At 36.8% G+C, this 26134-nt stretch overlaps 1 protein-coding gene and 1 long non-coding RNA gene across 2 annotated transcripts; one reads left to right on the top strand and one right to left on the bottom strand.

Moving 5' to 3' along the window:
- The first annotated feature begins 3948 nt into the window (after window positions 1-3948).
- LOC114819784 (putative F-box/LRR-repeat protein At5g54820) lies at window positions 3949-6674 on the top strand. The gene is made up of 7 exons (XM_029089416.1): window positions 3949-4203; window positions 4293-4958; window positions 5263-5442; window positions 5598-5662; window positions 5749-5895; window positions 6258-6325; window positions 6622-6674. The coding sequence occupies exons 1-7, from the start codon at window positions 3949-3951 to the stop codon at window positions 6672-6674; spliced, it is 1434 nt and encodes a 477-aa protein (XP_028945249.1).
- A 3697-nt stretch (window positions 6675-10371) lies between these two features.
- On the bottom strand, window positions 10372-11564 carry LOC103413241 (uncharacterized). Its single transcript, XR_003766932.2, has 3 exons — window positions 11297-11564; window positions 11037-11122; window positions 10372-10939 (listed from the first exon to the last, which is right to left on the bottom strand). It is a non-coding gene; the product is annotated as an uncharacterized lncRNA (long non-coding RNA).
- Window positions 11565-26134: the final 14570 nt, after the last annotated feature.

The raw sequence follows: 26134 nt of genomic DNA, 5'->3' as shown, positions 1-26134 counted from the left end.
AAGGTAATTCATGCCTGCAAATCTCTCTCTCTCTTTCTCTCTCTCTCTCTCTCTCTCTCGCTTTTCTGTTTCTTGTCAGTTTCATTGAGCTAGACTGGTGTATATCTTTTATCGTTTCAGTGACATTTCATCGAATTGTTTCGGAAGGAAAACTTCAATCGGAACAATAAAGGCTTCATCTGATCTACCAGCTCTAGTTAAGTTTAAGGTACTGATGCTGGATCGTGAAAGCAACATTTTTCGTTGCCCTACTTGTTACATAAATTCTTGTACGATGAACATGCTACAAAGTATTTATAGCTTAAGATCTGGGATTAGCTCTGTAGCTCATGAAGGATATTAGAACTAATTAAAATGTTTTACTGATTGCTCTTTTATAAATTCATACCGAATTCCTGGAAGCCAGAAGAATCCAGGAAAAGATTCACGCTGGACTATATAAGGCACAAAAAATTCCTGGAATTATATTATATGATTAAGAGTTAATATTCTCCACCATACCATAAATCAAGCTTTATCATCCATAATTTATTCCAGATTTATTGGCTAACTAGCAACATGTGATATCTTTTCTTCTAATAGGAACAATCTGCGCTGGATAGGAAACAAGTCTGAAGAAAGAACAGGAAATACCTTCTCTTTTCGATCGAGTACTTCATTTACCATTTAATATTACGATGTATTTGTCTTTATTTGTAAGTAAGAGGTTTTAAGTTCGAATCTCGGAAATAACAAGTTCGCAACTAATTTATATCTCCACCCCTTATTGTGTAAATACATCGTCGAATAAAAAAAATAAATTATTTCACCATCCTTCAATCTTGATTCTATTTTGGAGATATTATACTCTTGTTCGAAAACAACTATACAGAGTGGCAAATTAGTACCAAAATTTTCTCCTAGTCAACTTGTGATCATAGACTGGAAAATAAATAGATATAAATTTAATATGTACTCCTAATCTTTGACGTCAAATTCAAAGAGTAAGTGATCATATATAAGAATGGGACTACAAGAAATACATGACCACTCACCAAGCGAACAAAAGAACGGAGTCCAAAACTAAAGCCCTTCCTCCCCTCTAAAATATCACGAGGTGTGCAAATTTCTATTCAAAGAATCAAAGAATAAAGGAATTTCAATTCAGTGAGAGTGTGCAAATTTTTAATTCCTCTACATTTCAGTTCCTTAGCACAAGATAGCAAGAATTTATGAGGGCATGTGCGAATGAACTTCGAAGAAAAATTCCAGATTCGAAAAGAGTGAAATGGGTGGAACGCCAGATTCGAAGAGGGAGAGATTCCTGACGTTGGTCAAATGCCATAAAAATAATTCTATGATGCCTAAAAAGTGTCATCATGTGCATGACGTTTATTAGGGACGAAGAGTGAGAACTTACGTACTAAAATGATAAACAGGGGACGAGAGAGAGACGGTGGCGGTCGGTGGAGAATCTATAGCAGTCGATGTAGAAGGCGAGAAGAGATCAACCGAAGAGAAGCAAGAGGGAGAGAGAAACGGGATAGGGGTTGAAAAGTCTTTTTCTAGAAAATTAAACATGTTATTACTATTTTATTAAAAGATGGATGAAAAAATAGGATAATGGGGTGGGGTTAGTAGCACTTTTTTATTATTATTATACAAGATGAAAATTTCTATTTAGGAAACAGATATAATATAATAAAAATGAAGTTACTAATACTATTTTAATAACTTAAAGTCAAATTATATTTTCTGATTCTTTCGGAATCTGATTATAAATTAATTTGAATTTGGATTAAGCCTCATCCAATTTAAAACGATCAGTTTACAAGTCTACTAGCATTTATGTATAGATCAAGGCAAAACTTCAACAATTAAGACTCGATAACATCCAACCAGTTACTTTCATTACAAAAATTGCAATTTGTAATGAGGAAACTGATACAGGGATTGCAAAAAAAAGTTGAATCTTAAATCTAGTATAAATATGGCTGACCAGAATCTTGATCAGCAACTTTGCAGATTGAGTTCTCAAGGTTTTGCTTTCATACTTCTTAACTTTCTCAACAACCTTCTCTGTTTTAGATGTAGCTCTTACAGAAGTTTCACTATTTAAAAAAGTGTAAAAGAAACAGAAAACATAGGAAAATATGTTGAGATGTGGAATTTTTCAAGTCGACAAGCCGAGGGCCCACTCCAACAACACCGATATTATCCCCACTTAACCACCTGCATAATCCTCAGGTGTGAGATTTTATCACAAAAGGCCTCAGTGTTAGTTAGAGAATGGTATTTCTATTTAAACTGTTCTTCTCTTCTCCCTTTGTCCGATGTGGGACAAATGAGGGTTCCAACATGAGAAAAATCTCGCATTGATGAGAGTGTTGAGAATTGTGAAAGTTTTTGAGTTTGGGCTACTTCTCGTATAGTCAGTTGAAGTTATAGTGGAACCCCAACTTCTTTATGATATCAACGCAAGCTGTCCTTGTGTGATGAAGTCAAATGGTCACACTCGCTTTACGTCACCTTGTTATGTTGTTCATGTGTTAAGCTTGAAAATTAATTCGACAAACAGTGACGGAGCCTGCTGAGATGAAACCAGAAAAAAGGCAAATCACAAAAACATTTACCGAGTCACTTAACGGACACCTCAGAGATAGCAGAACGAATTCATAAGGAAGAACACCCTCCCTCAATCTCTTCCCATGCTTTGAACCCTATTCTTGCACCTTTGACATGATCAGTCACAGAGCCATATCTCAGCTGACCTCCAAAAACATAGAAAAGTTTTAAAACAGATACTTTTCAGCCATAAGGCATGGTGGAGAAGTAACCAGGCTAGCTTGCACGTCAAAAATACTTCATATTGGGAGTAGCAAATATACCATCTTTTGAAGAACTTGGGAGTAGGAAACAATCATAAGTTGACTATTAAATTGGTGATCATGCAGTATGCCACTCAACACTGTCCCTCACAAAACCATTGGAGTCATCTGATCCAACTAAGGAGCAATCCCCCGTTGAGTATAGAACAAAATATTCAATGTCGAACAAGCCTTATATATCTTTAATATTTAAAGTCGAAAAGTATACAAGTTAATCTTATATTTTGTGTTTGTTATCTCTCTCTTCCTTATATTTCGTCTATCTTTTTGTTGTTCTACTATATAGTTGTACACACACAATAAGGTCAAATTTAGTCATTTCTGGTCTATGTAGTTTAATTCAAGTTTCACTTCAGTCGTTTTAGTTTCAGTTGTGCTAATTTTGACCATAAGTTTTTCGTCTATTTACGTATAATCTTTTGTTCAATGGATGACGTGCCATATGATATGGCAATTCGTTATACTATGATGTACAAGCCATACTAGCAAATTTTGGACCAAAAACTGTGAAATTGATTGCTGTTTAGGGACACAAAGCATCGATGTATGAGAAGCCGAATCTCCGTGGTGAGTACGTGTGCCTTGTATGTTAGCCTATAAATGGGTCCTAGAGTCACCATCTTCAAATTAGGGAAGAATAAGATGATTAACAAACTAAAAACATAAATTGGGATGATTTTAAAAATGTACAAATTGAGAAAATTAAAACTTCGCAACTCGTTTTGAATCATGTTATACGATGTAAATTATATGGGTGATTTGATAACCATTTCTTTTTTTTTTAATTTAACTTTTAGTTTTCATGTTTTTGAAAAGTAGTTATGTGTGACAACTAAAAACAAAAAAGGATATTGTTAATTACATTTTTACATCCACATGGCCACAACAAGTGAATACCCTCGTTTACGCAAGAAAAAAAAAAAAAATAAACCGAAAAGATGCCCTTAACATTTCGCCAACCACCAAAATTGTGCCACAAGAAATCTCTTCTTCTCTTCGCATCCACCTTCTTCTTCGTCGATCACCCCTGCAACTTCTCTCATATAATGCAAGAAACTCCGCCAACTTAGTACTTAACAACATGGACAAGTTCTCACAGTTACCCGAACCTCTCCTGATCATCATCGCCAACTTGCCCTTCAAAGAAGCCGCAAGAAACTCCATTCTCTCCAAGCTATGGCGTCGCCTTGGGCGTTCGACCCAAATCGTCGAGTTCAACGAGCGTTTCTTTGTGAATACTGACGCAGCACCGGCGGACAGAGCGATTCAGAGACTAACTTTCATTGATTTTGTGCGCCGTTGGATTGACAACAGCCCAAAAACGCCTGTGGGTAAGGTTGCTCTCTCACATTTTCTGAACCTGAAAATTTCCAACAATTCGTGCTGGATTGCATCCAATTTTGCGTGAAGCATGATGTCAAACAGTTGGCGCTCGATTTTTCTGACCCCGCATGGGATGAACTCGGGTATGATTACCACGAGTCCTATTTTGATTTGCCTTTGGATGTGTATAATCACCGAGTTCTTGAGTCCCTAGCTCTGTTTTCTTGCAATTTTGATGCGGATTTGGTTGGGAATTTTCATATGCTGAAGCACATTTCATTGGGTTGGATTGCTCTGCCGGTTTCCGTTCAAGAAACTCTGTTAGCACAATGTAGGTTGCTTGAGAGTCTGAGTCTGAAGAAATGTTGGGGGATGAACTCCCTTGACGTTCGTGGGAATGACTTAAAGCTAAAAACTTTGGTGGCTGATAGGTGCAGTATTCGTTACCCTCATTCCTTTTATCTTGAAGCACCAAAGTTGAATTATTTGAAGTTTGTTGGTGGGGATGTGCCGGCATTGACTACAGGCGAGGGTAGCGAATTCAATTTCTTCGAAGAGTTGAACCTCGACTTGAGCCCTGTGATAGATTTTCATGGCTCTGCTAGTCCCAATTCTATTCTCGATATACTTCCTCGTAGCCTTGTGATAGATTTTCATAGCTTTGCTAGTCCTAATTCCATTCTTGATATACTTCCTCCTACAAGGAAGTTACGTTCTTACACGCTTCGGATACACATTTCTCTCTTCAACGTTTCATTGTTTGCACTAGTAATGTGGCTGGATTAGATATTGTTGAACTTGAGAGGCACTGACAAAACTTATGGATTCATAAGATTATAGGGCTACATGCATGATCGCAGGATTAAGGAATATAGTTGGATCTGTGTTCGAGAATTTTCATGATACAATTGAGCAAAACAACCTTTTTATAGATGACAAATGAGGCGATCTGCGAAGTAAGAATGTCTCAAGGATAACCCCATTCCTTGTTTATATGAACAGTCACGTTAGTTGATGCGTTGTACCTCTTTTAAACCTTGTTATTTAATATTTATGTGTTATTTGTTTGCAGGTTATAATCAATCATACAGAACGGGAACCAATTATTCCGAGTCCTCGTTTGACAGTAACAGATTTGACACGGAAAACGACAATGCATCACCATGAACAACTCGGCATCAAGTTTTTCTTGAATTGTTGTCCTCATCTGGAGACTCTTACAATCAAACGATGCCCTGAGGAAATTTATGAGGTACTCATAGTTAACTATGCTGTAGCAAATTTATGGGATTTGATATTTGATTAATTAATGTTAATACTGTTTTTGTGATCTCTCTTGGTACGTTATGGCATATGATATCTAATTAATTAATGTTTAATACTATTTTTGTGATATATCTTGGTCAGTATTACGTTACTCCATCTGTACTGAAGCCTCGAGAGATGTGGAAGGGAAATGTAGAAGTTTATGAGTGCATAACCCGAACACTGAGAATGGTTGAAGTAAAAGATTATATGGGTCACAACATGAACTTGACCTGCTCCGTTATCTTCTCAGACATGGCCGGATCATGGAACAGCTTACTGTCGTTACATTAAGTGATGAGGAAGTTAATGGTGGAAACCCGGAAGAATTCAGACTCAAGGCTCGAGAGTTCTTGCATCAAGTCGAAGCAGCCTCACAAAATCTGGAAATAACAGTTCTGTAAGTAAGTAACCGATTAAATCTGCTGCATGTGTTTGCTTCCGGCAAAACAATTGGTTTTCATGTGCATACAGTTGAAGATGGAATGTTCATTCTGAGTCGAGTCTCGCTGAAAGACTTTAAGCATCCGATGATATACTTATAGTTTCATGTGCAGTTCAAAATTAGAATCATGGAAGTTGTCTAATTCAGAGACGAGTATAAGTCTGTAAGATGTGCAGTTGCTCTTTTGATTCAGAAGGAATGATACATATGTTGATTATTGACTCAAACAATGTAGTCAAAGATAAAAAATTTCGGCTACTTTGTGGTAATGGGAGACAAACAACAATTGTGCCTAATTCTTTTTGACCTGATGGTAGGCCTTTGGCCATTGATGTCCTTGAAGAGCCATTTTCCTTGGTTTTAAAAGGGGAGCAAGGTGCAGCCCGTAAGTAGGAAGAAGAAAAAGAGCAAGAAGCCTTTTGGCAGAGAAAATATTTTTTCTCAAATTGTTTTGCTTTGTATTTTTGGTTTTCTCCCTTCCTATTGCAAAGTGTGTGAGCTTGGGTTATTTGGGTCTTTGGGAAATTGAGTGATAAACACTATTGTATGTTCTCATTGATTATAGTGGAATACTCCGTTGTCTCCAAACTGGATGTAGGCATTGCCGAACCAGTATAAATCTTGGTGTTCTTGTTGGTGTTGTTTTTATTTTGTTTCTGTTTTTTTACTTTTCACTTACAGTCGGATGCCGCTTCCGCACAACAACATACATTGAGTCCGAGTTCAAAGTTTGATTTCATATATTGAATTTGAAGCATAATTTGATCAGTCGACATTTATATACCTTAAAACAACTCAATTCAGAAAGTAATTACCAAACATAGCTTTGGTGATTGAGAACTTAACCCAACCCTGCAAAACCTACCTTCAACAATGAAGTCCTAGAAGTAGATGACTATGTAGTACCTTGGTCAAATTTGGTTTAGCGGACGGATGTGCTTAAAGTAGGTCAAAAGCTCGATTCAATCCAATGTTTCATGCATCAAAACTATGATTAGCTTGTTAGAATGAACTTCCATTTTTTTACTCTTGCACCCAAGTTGCTTATACAGAGTATCGCTCACTTGTATGGTTGTAACCTAAAGTTTGCATGCTCGTTTCAATATGTAAGAACAATTCAAAATATTCTCTTGTTAAAGAAAAACTTTAGTTGAAAAAACTTTAATTATTACAATAACTAGATCTTGCTTAAAATAGGTCAAAAAGTTGCTTGAAAAAAACTTTGTTCACCTTTATAGCCTTTGCAATTATATAAGCCCTGGACTACAAAAATATATAATTATAAGGGGTTTTTGAACTTTAATGCTTGAAGATTAAAATTTAATAAAAACTTGGTGTTAGATTGGATATCGATTTTAGTCCCTTAATGTGTACTTAATTCAAATTTATATTATATTTTTATTTTAATATTTAATAGATATCTTATTTAATGTCATTACATTAAATTTTAAATTTTTTATTGTACCCATTTTAATTCGTCAATTTTATTTAACTTCCTCTAATTAGTATACCGAAATGTCTGTACCTAATATATTTTAGTAAATTAGTGGCACATAATAAAATATGCAAAAATATAAGTGTACCAAAACTAGTGTACCGAAATGTCAATACCTAAATATATTATACTAAACTAGTGTACCTAAATATCCACACCTAAACATATTATACTAACCCGGTGTACCGAAATATTTGTACCTAAATATATTGTAATGAATTAGTGGCACATAAGAAAACATGCAAAAACATAAATGTACTAAAAAATCTCTACAAAAAGTTTTCTTATATAAGATACTTAGCATAATGAGAATTAAATTTTATAATATTTTCATAAAATTTAATTTATGAACACCATAAAATTATAAATAAAAAAGAGAGTGAATACATATACCGACATTTAATAGAGTCTAGGGACTAAAATCAATTTTTAATCTTGTATAATCCATTAAGCAAAGTTTATTTAGCCAGTGGGGCTTTATGCTAGTTTGAGACAACAAGTGGGGCTTTAATGCAAAATATTGACGCGGAGATAGAATCATGAGTTGGGCATCTGTCACGGAATTGACAAGACCCCCAAGTATGGATACTCTGTATCTATTGGTTCTAATTCATCAAGTCACATCATCCGGATCATTAAAATTAAAATTTAATTTAATGATTACAAATAGATATTCATTTTAAAAGTTATAATAATTTTAACCGTTAGATTTAATTTCAATGGTCTGAATGATATGACTTGATGGATTAGGACCAATGAATCCGGAGAGGGTCCATGTCCTTCGTTATTAGTTATTGTCCAAAACGTTCTTGTCACCTTTTGAAAACCAAATTATCAGCTACCGTGCGGTCACGGCAATGTCTTAGTTTTTGGTTTCTTTCTTTGACAGAAAGGCAATTCTTTTTCTTTTTTTTTTGGTGGTGAAATAAAGTTTTTTTTTCTTTATTAGAAATAGATTGGAAATGTAGATTTCGGATGTTCAAACATTGGAAAGAGACATCAGACCGAGATTTGGTTAGCACAACTCTGCCCTTCAAAGCCATAAATTTTCATCGATGTGTTCTAGAATCTAAACCCTCAAAGTCAATTTGAAGCTTTAATAAAGCTTATTAAATTCGAAAATAGATAAAATATGATAACCTTCCACATCTTTTATTTAGTAATAGGCCCACTCACAATAGAATATGTGGCTTATCCTAAACTTGATATATTTCCTTCAAACTTATCGACGCTGCTTCGCTGCTGAAGGTTTCAGCAGGAGCTCATGCTTACATCCAATCATAGGTGGACACGTGTTTAAATTTTGATTATTTACTTGGACACGTGTTCATTCAGGATTGGATATAAACAGGAGCTCCTGCTGAAACCTTCAGCAAGTCTAATTCCAAATTTATGGCCAATTTAGCATACAATGGATTTACATTTATACTTATTTTATCCAAGATCCCCTTTAAACTAAAAGCTCCCAACTTTTTACTGCATATTTAATATTAAAAATTATTGTAAAACCAACTATTTGGCAGAAGGTAAAGGGAGGGCCGGCAGGAGAAAAGAGAAAAGAGAGAAAGACTTGAGGAATTCTATATGTAAATTCCCATGTAGACTAGTTCTTTTATTTATATTAAACATGATGTGTTTTACTTACTCTACCAAGTAGTACATGTTGTACAAGAAATTGATCTTCTAGTTCCTATAGGATTCTACTTCTAATTTACACAATCACACTAGTTTTGAAACACTATTTACAACACTCCCCTTGACTGTGTAGAACTTAAAAAGTAGTCGAATTAGGTTTTCATGATTAGGAGATCATGGTTGTTATCGTCAGTTCTCCTTTGCCACAAGAGAAGGGCTGCATATAAGGAGATAGTCTCACTAAAAATTGGCTACAGTAAGCTCAGTTAGACAACCCGTAGTCTAAGAAGAAACATGTGAGTTCATGCAATGTCAATACTTGACATCTCCAAGATGCATCAAGTAGTAGAAAACAAACACAAGGATATGACTAGCCCCATGTGGTGTCTCATCAAAATTTGTAAAGTTAGCAAAAACTCATCGGAAAAAATGCTCATAATCGTAGAGAGAAAAAAAAAATATTAAGGACATATGAGTATACTTCAGGATGTTCCCCCTGATTTCGACAAAATTCCCCCTAAGAACTACAAGCGTTGTTAATAAGATAGTTATGTGTACCAATTCCTAAGCTTCTTGAAGGTTGACTTAGGTGGTGACTTTATGAAGAGGTCGGCAAGGTTGTCTTGGGATCAGATCTGCTTAACTTCAATCTTCTGATCTTCGCTGATCAGTGAAGAAAAACTTCGGCGGCGGAATACCCTTGGTGTTGACTTCTTGGATTGTCAAGTCGATATAAGCTGCATATATAGTCTTCATAGATCATTGTTAATTAAGCATGTATTATTGCATAAATTAGACATTTTTATTGTTATTATATATTAAGCAATGAATTTATAACATTAATGTTTTTTTTTCTTTTCCTAATTTGTAAAACCATTAATTCTTTCTTATAATTTCTGTACATCAAACATTTAAATGTGGAGTATTTGGGCATCCAAAAAATATAAAATGCGTAATGTCTATAATTAATGAATTTGCTTATATGGAATTTGGTCAATAAATTTTATTCGAGTAAAAAACTTATGTCGGGTTTTATGTGGAAAAAATTGGCTAAAGTCTTATTTTCAGCATATATATACTTGTATTTTTTTAGTTTGCTGTATTTTAGACCTCTCACCGTTAACATTGGAAGGTTACAGCTGCAATGGCCTTTGCTCTAGCAAATGAAAAGAATAAGTTCCCAGCTGGCAGGATTTTGGGCTCATCAATCTGCTTTCATAATGTTGTTCAAGTCACCACCGTTAATAATCAAATCAAAAGGAAAAGACAATCGACTCGTTCAAAAAATTGAATAGACTAGGTTGGAGATGAAGTAATCTCTTTGTTCATTGATCTGGCTCTATCAATTACATTATACATGTAAACTTCATAGTGTGCAAGAAGCCACAGAAAACCGTAAAACTTGTAAGCCAAAAAATACATAAGCCTGGTAAATCATCGATTCGATAACAAACAGGAAATGACAGCCTCACATGTACGATAGCAGATACAAACGGAATTGAACCTTCAAAGATTCAACGGGATTATCGTATGATCTTTACTTTGAAAATCGTCTTAACTCTGGCAATTGTTCATCGTGCATTGTTGAAAGTTATGGTGATTTTGACCTTGGTTCATCACCTGTCTCTGCACGTGCATAAGTGTTGGTATTGATAAGGTGAATAAAGGCCATCCTATCTTTGAGTAATAGCTCTCCTCTGGCCTTGTAAAGAAGAATCACCAAAATGTGGGCCAATTTGAGCTGCACTCACTCAGCCTAATGCTCTTTGCTCCCCCAGCTGCCCAACATTAGGGTCAAGAGTAACCCAACTCGTAGTTTTGACTGCTTCTTTCGTCTTCCTCCTTATTGTCCTCCAACTCCTTCGAACCCTATACGATATTGAGGCGGTGAATACAAATAATTGATGAGTCCTTATGTACCAAACAAATAAAAAATTATATAGGTTTAATGCATATGAAGGATTACTTGAGCAGCCTGGCCTCTCTTTCCAGTCTTTCTGCGAGACTTGTGACGTGAGTTCGTCTGGCAGGCTCCCGACTGCCGAGAAAACTCTACAAAACAAACTCAAATCTACTCGTTAGTGAAGATATATATATATATATATATAGAACAAAAATATAGCAAATAACAAGTAAAATGAAACGAAGCCCTAAATCCAAGATCTATAATCGTTGGTGTGGGAAAATTGAAGATCAAATCAAGGATAATTGATTGATTATATATACCTCTGGTATATCAGCGATTCGATAATAATGTCGGATCATTCTCCAGTCTTTAGCATCATCTTCCTCTTCACCTTGACCTTCAGACAAACCCTAGGAAAACAAAACCATTCCCGATCTATTTAACCCATAACCTAGTGAGAAATAATATGAGAGAGAGAGAGGGGTTGGCAGACTCGGGCACATAGCAACTGATAAGTGTTTAGCTCGGTTTTATAGAATGAAATTGGACGGCGGTTTCGTAAAACTAATGGCTACAATACCTCGTTCTGTCCGCTATTAGGGTTTGGTGGGTCATTCTTATCGCATCACATCCTGCCTCAGCATTCACCAGTTTCCATTTGGGGCAAACATGTTTAACTGTTGTTTGAGAAAACACAGGAATTTGTGTTATTTCACAAGATGATTTGCTACCCTTGAGTTATGGATGGGGCAAGCCATTTTAATATGAGGGTTTAATACGTGCTTAACTTGACCTCAATGAAAGATGAAAATGAATTTCTCACCTATCTTGACTTATTCTTTGCAACAACCAATCAATCTTGCTTAACGGTGCATATATCTTTTCATAATTTGAACCATTCACTTTAGCTTCGAGAACTGAAACATAACCAGTAGGATAGCACCAACAACTTTTATAACCGTTGTGATCGCGAATAATAAATCTAACATAAACTATTATTCCTCAAAAAGGCATATGGATTCATCAAACTTCGGAGATTGACTGCAATACATGTATTTAAAACAAACGTTATCCAACAATCAGATATAATTTTTTTGAATATAAGTATTTAGTACAATCACCACATAACCGTTGAGATAGTAATTGTATTAAACACATGTAAAAATTATAGTCAAATCCCTATTGCAAATGAATACACAACTCAGTTAATAATAGAGAGCCTAACAACGCTAACCACTTATTAACTGTATTGCCGACTTGCACAATCATTTAGCTAATCCTCTAATGACGTGTAACACGTAATAATCCCAAACTTGGATATCAAAGCAGAAAAATTTGGTGGTTTCCATTTAATGTTTTGCACCATTTTTTTCCCTTTTTTAGCTAATCAATATTTTATGAGATTTCGAAATTTTAGAGTCTACCAGCGGATACAATTAACAGTCATACTAACATTAGGAGATTTCTCTTCAAGAGGAAGATACTGGCTATTTTTCTCATTTACCTTCTTTCAATTTGTCATTTTCACTCATCAAGTACCACATAGATTTCACTTACACTCAAAATAAATTTGTAATGCCTTAAAAAACTCATAAATATTTTTCTTGTTTTACCCCTAATAAAAAATACCTTCCATCTTTTTTTTTTTTTTTGAAACAAACGATATTATCTACACTAAGGGAAGGAGGTGGGTTGAGTCTCACAATATGCTAGCAATAATATGGTTCAAATTCACCTTTGGCGATAATCGAACATAAGACCTCTCAATTACAAGTGAAAAGAAAGACCACTAAACTATAATACTAAGTGAAAAGAGCAAAAAATCATTAGAATTCCTTCCATTTTTTTAAACCCACCGACTCTTTCTTATCCCTCGGGGGTCTGCAATTTTTAAGCACGTAACTTTTTGTCCATGATCTTTTTCTTCCTTTTTCAGTTTAGCTTAGTTTGCCCCATATATCATTCTAGGGTCAATTGCTGCATGGTTTAATGGGCATCTTGATTTTTCTTCCTTTCAGAGTTTTATTTTATTTCTTCATCAATCTAGGCTCATTTAGAGCTTAATTTTCTTGTTTCTTTTTTTCCATTGATTTGGGCTTTATATATTATTTCTTAATTAAGAGATCTTTGCATTGAATTAGCAACTGTGACAACCCGTGTCACGCCCCGATCCTGACATACGCCCAAGATCAACACATAACGGAAGACTGTAAGGGGATGCCAGGAAATACAAACTGAAATACTGAACTGAAAATAACAATAATCACATCTTTTTAAGGAAAGTATAGGGGTAACTTAACACTCCAAGCTCTCAGAACTCTGTCTGCTACCCCAAAGCTCCTCGTATCTACTAAAACCTGCACAATCACCCCTACACCATGGGAATGGTGCACCAGGCAAACAACAACCCGGATAAGCCGCAGAGCTCGTGTGAGTGACCATAATTCGATGTATGTGATAATATTAAAAATCATCCATTGATCACGGTTTATAAACGTCAAATATAAAATCATATTTTATGAAATCATAATCAAGTCACTGAAAATCACGAAGGAGTCACCCAGACATCCAACGGCTCGTCTAAAACAAGTCATAAAAGCTCACAACCATAAACTCATACAACATAATGAAAAGTAGGGCTAGAGCGACATAGTTCGGCCGAAGCCTCCATCTCTGAAGCTATCTCAATCCAAACTCAATCCGAATAATCAATAAAGCAGTTAATCGGGTTCCAGACCTCTCAACGGAACCATAATACCAAACGAGATTCCGGACTACTCAACAGAATCCAACCAAGATACGATTCCGGACTACTCAATGGAATTGCAAAGTAGAAGGAATTCCGGACCTCTCAACGGAATCCGAGTGGATACGATTTCGGACCTCTCAACGAAATCCGAGTGGATATGATTCCGGGCCTCTCAACGGAATCACGGAGTAAAATGCATATCGAACCACTCAATGATATCCAAGCTAGATACAACTCTGAACCACTCAACAGAATTGTGGATCACGAGGGATTCCAGACCACTCAACAGAATCCAAATGGAGCAGGGAACCGGACCACTCAACGGAACCCCAGTGGAAACCCAATTCCGGATCACTCAACAGAACCGAGTAGAAGGCCAACAACCATAATGTACAACAACTCAAAGAAACGAAATAAGGCGCAAGGTACTCAATTTACAAAAGCTCAACGAAGTCAAACAAGGCACAAATACTAAATTTAGAGCGAATCAACGAAGAGGGAAATGAAACAATATTGAAGTAACAAATCCCCATCACAATGGGTTAACAGTTCACTACTAGCCCTCACATTTCATCACAAGATGCCAATCATACAAATCAAACCATATTTCAAATATGCACGTCAAATCTCATTTCATAAACATAAATCGATGGCTAAGTATTAAAAATAACAATTCAGTAGAAAACATATTTATAAAACCAAGTCATACCACACAGGATAACAATTACGAAAACAGAGTAATCACCAATATCACATATATTCAAGTCACTCACCTGGAGTCCGCGTTAACGCACCCTAGCACAAGAATTGAGACACCACACACTATCGTCTCCTAAAACAAAGTACAAGTCCACATTTAGATTTCCTTCGATAATTCACATACTCAAAAACTCCCATATGTCCCCTACAACAGCATTTAAAGAGAAATCGAACCGTCATTCATAAGTAGGGTCCATGATCCTACGCCACTTGCTCCATAAGATCCAATCACAAGATTTTCGATTCGTAAGTTCCTAAGGTCCTTAAATATTACGTACGATAATGTATCAAATTTTGGTGATGATCCAACGGTCGGATCATTGATTGCTATAATGTTCAAGTGGAACGAAATTTCGCTAGATTCTGCAGATTTTGCATATTTTCTGGGCAATCTTTAGAACTCTATATCTTACTCGTTTCTCGACCAAATTCGACCCATATAAACCAAAACGAAGGTAGAGAAGTGTAGAACAAGATTATACCTGCTTGGAATCCAAATGGTGACTGGAGGTGGCCGGAAAATGGCCTAAAATACTGCTGTCCGCGGGAAAACTGGTAACTCGCCGGAATTTCTGGGCAAACTTTAAACGTCCATAACTTTGTCAATACTCAACGAAATCAAGTCATTCAAAAATGAAAATCGTATTTCTCGACGAGACAAAAAGATTGGTACATTACATGATGGCCAAATAGCCGTGGTTTGGCGGGAAAATGGTCTGGAAGGTCACGGGTTTGCCAGAAACTTGGCAAACTTTAAATTGTTATAACTTTCTCATTTTTCAACCAAATCACACGATCCAAACATGAAAATTTATCTAATCGACGAGAAGAATCGATTTATACATGTGTTAAGTCTAGAAGATGGCTGAAAATTGTCTGAATCACCCCTAGAAGTCTCGGCCCAAAACCTTGTTCTTCGAACTCGAGGTTAAGATTCATTTTCAATGAAACAAAACTCAAAACTGGGTTTATGGTGGTGAAGACAAGCAGATAATGGTGGTTTTGGTGTTCAACAAGCCAAAATTTTGGTGGTGATGGTAGTTTGTTTCACGGGGAGAAAAGGGAGAACCGAGAGAGAGATAGAGAGTTCTAGAGAGAGAGTGAAGAGATACGGGATAAAAGAGGGAAGAGAGAGAGTTTCAGAATTTTTGGTCAACCAATGGTTAGACAAAAATATCACATGTCCAATTAATTATCAATTTACCAAAATATCCTCAACGTTCAAAACCTTATAAAATCTTTGTTATAATTCCGAATCACATTCTGTTGGCGCCCACGCATTCATATCGACAAGTACTATTCAAATATAAAGATAATTGCAACAATATGTAGGGGTCAAATATGCCGTAAATATAAAAGCGTTGAAACTAAGAATACGAAATACGTAATACGTAATTTTAAATAGTGAAATCCGAGAACGGGATTTCACAACCCGTCCCTAATTTTACGATTTTATAAATTTTGAAAGAGTGATTTGACGAAAATGCCCTTATAGGCAAGGATGTTGACTTTCGTTGGCCAGCGTATTGTGAGACGTATGAAACATTCTTTTAGCATATCCTTGTAGTACTCATCATTACGAATGAGTAGGCGTAAGCGGAATCCAATTAGGAGCTACGATAGAGATCTTACAAACTTACAAACGTGAAGGGCGATTTGGTAATTTCAATTGTGAGATATTTTATGACTTGTTTTGTAAGCCACGTGGGACCCACACCCCATTCCTCCTTCTCTTCCGTGTCTCCCATTTTCCCATCTCTTCACTCAATTGTCACTCTCCCTCTTTAACTCACCAACTCTCTTGCTGACACCTCACTTCACTACTCAACTTTCTCTCTCTTCATTCATGTCTCTCAACTCTCTTTCCTCTCCCGACTACTCTTTCTCCCTTAGTTCTCCCCTCCACCTGCAGCATCGACAGGTTGTGAAGTGAGCCACCACTCACCATGACGGCGAGCCGACACTTTCACCATGTCTTCCTCCTCTGCCACTGCTACACTCTCCCACATCTCAAACCCTTTCGCCCTCTGTGAAAACCAATGCAGACGTACACTGCACCACCACCACCTCACAATACTCTGACGAACCTCATAACCAAACAACCACCATATCATCAACATTAACCTTGCGGATGACCACCACCTTTGTACCCAGTTTGCTTAGAGCACCCAAGTGGGAAAAATGGATCTGCACAGTGATTTTTATCATTGGTCACTTGTTTCTCCGACCATGGTGAATCTCGAGAACCATAAATGCTTCTTGTTTCAAAGCCTTTATAGTGTTGTTAATCTTAAAATGGTGTTTGGATGATGATTTAATCCAAGAAACAACCTCGGAAATATTGTCCAAATTTCTGGAAAGCTAGGAACCCATTACCATATGGCCACCTTCATATCATATTTCCAACCAACGCCAACAATAACTCTTCCCCACTTTGGTATGGACTTGTTCCTCACATTTCTAACTTCAAAATAGCTCTTGAATCATCGAATTTGGTTAAGTATCAAGTTAGAAATTAGCTCTGGAAGTTAGGAAGAAAATCTACAAATTTCTGGCCTCGCAAAGAAGGCGAGTAGGCCTGTTCTCACAGGCACGTGGTGCAGCAGTGATTGGTGCGTGGAGCATACGCACCTCCCCGGAGGTACAGTGTTGTACGGCGGCGCCGACGACTTTTCCAGCAACTTAACTACGGCGGCGCGTAGAGGAACCTGAGGTTTCTCCTTAGGTTTCTCGACATGCCGGACCCGAATTAGCCCTCCATTTTTCAAAATTCGACCAATTTAAAATAGTTACTTTATTAGTCGTACTTTATACAAAAACGCGTAATTACGCTAATACGTTATATTTACGTAAATGGTTTCGTTTCTAGGTGAAACGCATTTCAAGGATCTTCGATGCCCGCGAGGCTGGTTTGACTCGACAACATGATTTGTGAGTGGGTCTTTTCTTTGATATATACATATATTTGTTTAGTTTCCATACATACTTCTAATAATGAATTTTCTATATGAATGTCGTAATTAAATTATTATTTATAGGAAATGACGTGATGATGAGAATTAGGAAATCACTATAAATCTTAAGGGATGCCTTAATTAAATTTACAGCTATGAATAATGTTATGTTGACTAAAATTATCGAACCACTGTGGCATGACTATATTTATATTATTTGTTCATCGTTTGTTACACCGGTGTTAGTACTCGCTCGAGCCAGGGCTTGTTTTTCACGTGTACGTGCACATCACACCGTATGCTCACATTGGATCCATTGTAGGTGACAGTCCTGTCCTAGATTGGTATAGGAAATTAGGACTTGTACGTGCTACACATATCGCCAGACTTTACGTGATTATAGTACTAGAGCGTATATCATTGTTACACCCAATTCGGTTCATGTCAGAATATCTCTGCATGAACTCATGTGTAGCATGTGTCGATGAGCACTCAATGTGATATGTTGGCTTATGCAAGATTATGTGATTACAGACGTCATGTGTAGGGATGGCAATTCCGTTAAACTCGATAACCATGGATAACCGCCTTAATGGATTGGATTCGGATATGAAAATTCTGGTATATTTTGGGTATGGGGAAAAACCGTGAATATTATTCAGTTATGATTTTGGATATGGTTATAGGAATCCCCAATCCATATCTGTCCTTGAATCCGAACCAAATAATAGATATAATATAATTATTCATAATATTAAAGTACTAAAAAGTATATATACATACACACATATGTATATTCATTATTCGCCAAATCCCTTACTTTGAGTGTAAATACAAAAATTGCATTATGTGAGTTGCATTTTGTGGGAAAGTTCATAAGTTTTGATATGAATCAAAATCTATGAGAATTCAATGGTACTTATGGGAGATATCAAATATCAACCAACATTATCAATGTTTAACTTTAATTTTTATGCTCCACAAGATTCATTCATTAAATCATTTTATACATCACATAGTTAATGACGAAATTAATATTTATTAAATTATCATGCGTTAATTGAATGAATATATTTTTTGTATTGACAAAGATGGATATAATCGTTAACCACCGTTATCCGGTGGGTATGGTTATGGATAATACCCCATGGTTAATTTGTGGTTATGGATATGGTTAATTTTTGTGATTATGGGGATGGATATAGCATTTCTGTCCCCAAACCAAACCGTTGTTATCCCTTGTCATGTTTTTATTTATGAAATATTGTGACATATTGAATTCTTGAGACGTTGCAGGTTGCGGTAAGTATTTCTTACCATACGTAGTATGTATATTTTAGAAACTATACTGGTTTTACGACAAGAGGTTATTACTTTTTCGAAAGGGTTTTTACAAAGCTTTATTTTTAGGCTCTCTCACCCTTGTTTTTCGCCCCTCTCCCCTCTAGGTTTTAGTGGCTGAGCTTTTGTGTCGACGAGAATTCTTGACAAATTTTGGTCTAGGTGGCTACCTTTTATGGTATAATTCATATCCTACCCTACTGTACTTTACTTATATTCTGACATCACGTGTGAAATGTGTTCATTCTTTCTCACAAGCGTACTCTTATATTTAGGCACTTTTAGGTTTAAATTTATTCACATTTTCCACATCACTTTACTTTATGTCCTCATCACCCTTCTGGTGTCGACCAGCACAGCTCGATTCAGAGTCCAGGTGGACATTCTGGGTCTGGGTGTGTCAGTTTGGTATCAGAGAATAAGTTTGGGCAGTATTGTGTTCATCACACACGTGATGTAAGTATTCTTACTTCTTGAGCCTAATTTTCAAATCTTGCCACCTCGTTGAGCACAAAAAATGTGTTAACTTTTTTAAAGTTTTGAGTGACTTAGGCGACTTATCGACTTTCTAGATGAACATTTAGGCGACCATCTCTAGACTTTAAACAAAGAATCTCGCTGCCAAGGAAAAATTACGAATTGTGACAAGTTGATGGCCCTGAAGCAGGCCTAACGTATCGATAATTGTGTGCCACCAGAGATTTATCGATCAATTCCACTACCATTTAGTCATTTATACCAACCCTTCCAAGTTAGGAACCAAGTATAGCTTTGATTCCTTTGCAGTATCCGTTAGTATATCATCTATCAGAATTCCTACGAAGTTTACTTTTGTTGAGATTCCAGAAATGTCTTGAGCGACAATGTGGTGCTACAATGGAAGCACTTGACGGAAGAACATTTAGGGGACAATCACTTTTGGACCCTGATAGCGCTAATCTTTTCAAATGCACTAGTGATCATTATGGATCTTCAAGAGGAAGATCGACTTCCGTTTAAGTCCGTTCTAAAGTAGATTATTAGCAAATTCCTTTTTCGACCTTAGGACATTCCAACCAATACTAGCTTCCAGAATTTCTTTTGGTGATGTACTCATCATTTTGATGAGCATACACATAGGTGTACAAGTTGTTATACCTACGGTTAGTAGAAAACCCCGAAGTAGTAAGTTTTTTTCTCTAGAATTATAAAACCACGTCATAGGACCAATTCCTAACCAATCATCTGAAACCATCCACACAAGCGAGCTCTAACATGTAAACAGCCTACTGTGGCGCTACTAATTGACAATATTATCCGATATCTTGAAACTGTCAACCAGTATTCAGGCAATTTGATTTCTGATACTAGACACGTGCTAGTATCTAGCAGTGATACCCTTATGCCAAAACGCCGATTCACAGTTTCAGGGTAACGAACAATATCAAAAGTATCAAAAGTATCATATATGCATTAATTAGCAGTGCGACTGATAGGTAGATTAACAGTGACTACTTAGGCCGAAGAAACCAAATCTTGGAAACTTAGGAGTAAACTTTGTTGGAGAACAGTAAACTTGTAGTTGTTTTAACCATATTTTCCACTTATGTAACCAAAACCACTTCGACTAGCCATCCTTCCAATCACCTCCACAAACAAATATTAGTTTGAAGTACGAATTATTTTCCCGCTATAAGAGCGAATTGAATATCGAGGAAGTTGTGAATACCTATTAGCACGTGGCGTAGTGAAAGGAAGTAGTATGATACGTTTCGAAGATGTATACCTTTGGCGTCATTTCTCAAAATTTTACTTCGGATATCACCAAATGGTGAAGTGAAGTACACCATAGATCCAATTTCTCGTACTACACCAGTTTTCCTTACGCCTTTTTGAACAACTCCTTTGACATTGAAGAAACTTAGTTGCATAAGCTTACCGATGTGAAAGCTTACCGATTAGGAAATTACCCAACCAAACACCTTACCTAGGGAACCTCAAACCTACCCACGAAGGTCAAAGGCCGAACCTTATGATCGTATCTAGATTTTAGCAACTCCATCGGGTGACGATTAAAACTGTTAACCCTAACTTCGAATTGATGGTCTACCCGACCAACCTTTTGAGCCGAGTTTTCTTCCATAGCCTGACGAATTCGTAATAGTCTTACATATGACTTTCTCACCTACCTTAGCAACGAGATTAGATTTTCAGAACACCAACATCTAGCTTTATACTAAATTCCTCAAATTTTACCTTTGTTTAGATAAGTACTTTTCGTGGGAGACGTGATCTCAGCAGATGACATTCTTGTCAATTTCCAAAAAGGTTCCAAATGTAGAAAATTTCATATTCCACCAATCGTTGTGAAATATGTGATATCCTTGGCCTTGTTGATTTTATCAGTAGTTTGTTAGTGACTTTTCAGCGGTGGTGTTTTTTCTTTCATGTTGGCCGGGGAAAAATCAGTTTAGATGAGACGTGGACTATGATTTAAGTTGTGATAACTGAGGTGTTTTCTATTTCCTACCCTTGTTCGTACACCTTTCAATAACATCAAATGTTTCGAAATCCACGATGATGTTTTTCTGTATATTTTGGTTGCGTACTATTGCAACATGACAGAGTATCGCTTATGTTTTAAACGGTTCGAACAATATGAAATGAACCATCTTACTCATGACCTTGAGTCAACAATTATCATTCTTACTTGAAAAACCGAATGACACTTCTCTGTGGAGAAATGTGTCCAAAATCTTTACCAACCTCACAAACTTCTCAAATACATCTTCATTTGAAAGGAACTAGATTTCTGACTGTGGCGATGGAAAAACCAAATCAATGTCTACGATTGCACCATCATTTGTTATCCCGATTATGCAAACGTAATTACCGATTACCACATCAAAAGACATACCTACCCTTGGAACACTTTCAACATGTCCTACCTCATTACAATTGGAATTCATGAGAGTAGATATGACGTTACCTACAAACCATCAAGAAATCATTCGAGTGGTTATAATCATTTTCTGTATCCAAATGGAAATGGGAAAATATCACCATAAGCTCCTTGTACGAGATATCTTGCCCATGTGGAGATTATGGTGATCTTTCAGTGACTATCGACCGGCTTGATAAGCTAACTCACTTTTCGTTGGTCTAGAGGGACTACGTTTAGACCACTTGGTAAAATTCCTCAATCTTGAAATTATCAGATTTTCTGACATTTCAACCAGCATCTACTCTGATTATGATTCCACATTCACCTCTTTGTGCCAGAAGGCATTCCAGTCAGCCTTGGGTACATGTCTACCCTACTGCACTTTGTATTATTTCTGTGGCAGACATACTATTTAGGAAAATTGCTCGGATATCTAATTACTAGATTTGACCATTAACGCTTCAATCACCTGACAAATACTTTGCTAAACGAATCTTTATCGTTGGTGATTGAATATTCCAAAAGCTACCGTTGTAGTGAGATGTTATACATTAATCTAGTTACTTTGTATTCTAGATTGATGGACTTATTTTGACTCTCAACTTCTTTATTGTTCTTTTGGCCTTCTCGACACAGTTTTTTACTAAATTCGAGAAAAATTCATAACGAATCTACTTGCTGAGGCATATATAAATTACAATGTTCGGTTGCATAGTGTGCATGACACTACTGTTTCTCACTGTGATGCGCATTTCGCTTCCAAGTCTTGGGAAGTCTCCTTGAAAACCATGGGTACTAAGTTTTTGTCAAATACCACATTTCACCATCAGACTAATGGCTAGTCTGAACGAACTATCCAAACCTTAGTGGACATGTTGCGTTTATTCGTTCTACAGTTTTAGCAAGATTATGACTGACACCAATCCCTGTTAGAGTTGCGTGTAACCACAGTTACAATTTTCAATTTTGGGTATATCACTGTTGGAGACGTTGTATGGAGACTTTATGCACTGTATATGATTGACAGAGGTGTATTACAAACATGTATTTGAATAATCGAGACTACAATTTAGGAAATTGTGTGCTATTTGCATTGTCCTTCAATAAGGTAATACGTGAGTGCGGTCAAGGTGCTAATCAGACGATTTATATGTATTTCCCAATTAGGGGCAAGATAGTAATATTGCACCCTCAGGAAATTATTCCTTGCTTATCGAGACAACAGTGAGTTGTCGATATCGTGGGCTGCAGACTGTAATATCGATAACTTATTCGTTGGGTTCGTTAAGCAAGTGGGTAAGTAGGCCCGTTTACAGTAGCATTTTTATTTATTTATTTATTGTTTGGGCCTTAACCCAAAGATATTACACGCATATCTTCGAAGTACGTGATGCTACGAATACGTAATACGTAGGTGAAATTTTTTTTTCTATTTTCAATTTTGATTTCAATACAATTATTTTAACTTCATTTTAAAATATATATATTTTGACGATATTTTACTATATATCTATTTTTTGACCTTATGTTTTAAGAAATAATTTTATATTTTTAGTATTGTATTGAAGGAGAAGGAAAGTATGAGTTTGGAGGCATGAAAGAGGAATCATTGCAATCTGATCGCGACGAAATGGCATTCTCTTTTATGCAACCGCTCTAGCTTGATTTCTTCTTTATGTATTTTCTATCTATCTTTGAGTATTTTATGTATAGCAATTTATTTCAAATTTCGGGGACGAAATTTTTTTTTTTAAGGTGGGTAGATTGTGACAACCCTTCCCTAATTTTACGATTTTATAAATTTTAAAAGAGTGATTTGAGGAAAATGCCCTTAGAGGCAAGCACGTTGACTTTCGTTGACCAACATATTATGAGACGTATGAAACATTCTTTTAGTGTATCCTCGTAGTACTTGTCATTATGAATGCGTAGGCGTAAGCGGAATCGAATTTGGAGTTACGATAAAAAATTTAAGGACTTATAAACGTGAAGGGCGATTTGGTAATTTTAATTGAGAGATATTTTGTGACTTGTTTTGTGAGCCACGTGGGGCCCACACCCTATTCCTCCCTCTCTTCCGTGTTTCCCATTTTCTCGACTCTTCAAGCAATTGTCACTCTCTTTCTTTAACTCACCCACTCTCTTGCTTTAACTCACCCACTATCTTGCTGACACCTCACTTCACTACTCAGCTCTCTCTCTCTCTTCATTCATCTCTCTCAGCTCTCTCTCTCATTTCCCAACTCTTATTTCTCCCTTATCTCTCCCATCTGCCTACAGCATGGACAAGCCGTGAGGCGAGCCATCACTCACCACGACGGCGAACCGACACCTTCACCATGTCTTCCTCCTCTATCACTGCTCCCCTCTCCCCCATCTCAAACCCTCTCACCGTCTATGAAACCGTGCACTGCACCACCACTACCTCGTCATATTCCGGTAAACCTCATGACTAAACAACCACCATATCATCACCATCAACCTTGCGGAAGACCACCACCTTTGTACCCAGTTTGCTTAGAGCACCCAAGTGGGAAAAATGGATATGCACAGTGATTTTTAGCACTGTTCACTCATTTCTCCGACCATGGTGGACCTTGAGAACCATAAATCCTTCTTGCTTCAAAGCTTTTATAGTGTTATTAATCTTAAAATGGTGTTTGGATGATGATTTAATGCAGGAAACAACCTGGGAAATATTTTCTAGATTTCTGGAAAGCTAGGAACCCGTGACCATTTGGCCACCTTCAGATCATCTTTTCGGCCAAAGCCAATGATAACTCAGCCCTACTTTGGAATCATTGAATTTGGTTAAGTATCGAGCTAGAAATTAGCTCTGGAAGTTAAGAAGAAAATCTGCAAATTTCTGGCCTTGCGAGGAAAGCGAGTAGGCCTATACTTGCAAGCGCATGGTGCAGTAGTGATCGGCGCGTAGAGTACACACGTCTCCCCAGAAATACTGTGCTTCGCCGCCATACATGATAGCGCCGAGGACTTTTCCAGCTAACTTTCCGGCAGCTCAACTCAGCGCATGGCTTCCCGGGCCATCAAGTTGTGGTGGCACGTGGAGGAACCAGAGGTCCCTCCTTAGGTTTCTTGACATGCCAGACGTGAATCCGTGTTTTTTGAAATTCAACCGTTTTAAAATAGTTCCTTTATTAGTCGTATTTTGTAAAAAAACGCGTAATTACGTTAGTACGTTATATTTACGTAAATAGTTTCGTTTCTAGGTGAAATGCATCGCAAGGATCTTCGATGCCCGGGAGGTGGGTTCAACCCGACGACATGATTTGTGTGTGGGTATTTTCTTTGATATATATGTATATTTGTTTAGTTTCCATACATACTTCTAATAATGAATTTTCTATATGAATGCCGTAATTAAATTATTATTTATAGGAAATGACATAACGATGAGAATTAGGAAATCACTATAAATCTTGCGGGATACCTTAATTAAATTTACTGCTATGGAATAATGTTATGTTGACTAAAATTATCAAATCATTGTGGCATGATCATATTTATTTTATCTGCTCATCGTTTGCTGCACCGATGTTAGTACTTGCCGGGGTCAGGGCCAGTCTTTCATGTGTATATACATATCGCACCGTACGCTCGCATTGGTTCCATTGTAGGTGCCAGTCTTGTCCTAGATTGGTATAGGCAATTAGGACTCATATGTGTTGCGCATAGCGCCAGACTTCACGTGATTGTAGTACTATAAGGTATATCATTGTTACACCCAGTCCTATTCATGTCAGAATATCTCTGCATGAACTCGTGTGTCAGCATGTGTCGATGAGCACTCGATGTGATATGTTGGCTTGTGCGAGATTATGTGATTACGGACGTCATGTGTTTACTTACAAAATATTGTGACATATTGAATCCTTGAGATGTTGCAGGCTATGGTAAGTATTTTCTTACTATACGTAGTATGATATTTTGGAAACTATACTTGTTTTACGGCGAGGGGTTATTACGTTTTCAAAAAGCTTTTTACAAAGCTTTATTTTTAGGCCCACTCACCCTTGTTTTTTGCCCCTCCAGGTTTTAGTGGCTGAGCTTTTGTGTCAACGAGAATTCTTGGTAAATCTCGGTATAGGTGGCTACCTTTGATGGATAATTCTTATCCTAGCCTACTGTACTTTACTTATGATCTGACATCACATGTGAAATGGGTTCATTCCCACTCACAAACGCACTCTTATATTTAGGCACTTTTGGTTTAAATTAATTCACATTTTCCACATCACTACACTTTATGGCTTCGTCACCCTTTTGGTGTCGGCTAGCACAACTCGATTCGGAGTCTAGGTGGACATTTTTGGGTCGGGGTGTGTCAGCAACAATAGCATTAGAATATTGAAGTTAAGCAAATCTGTTTCATGATAAACTGACCGATTTCTTCACGAAGTCATTGCCAAAA

The sequence above is a fragment of the Malus domestica genome, chromosome 11 (genome assembly GCF_042453785.1).
Source record: "Malus domestica chromosome 11, GDT2T_hap1".
Classification (NCBI taxonomy): domain Eukaryota; kingdom Viridiplantae; phylum Streptophyta; class Magnoliopsida; order Rosales; family Rosaceae; genus Malus; species Malus domestica.
The sequence above is the reverse complement of the archived record's forward strand: the minus strand, read 5'-3'. Positions and strand labels throughout refer to the sequence as shown.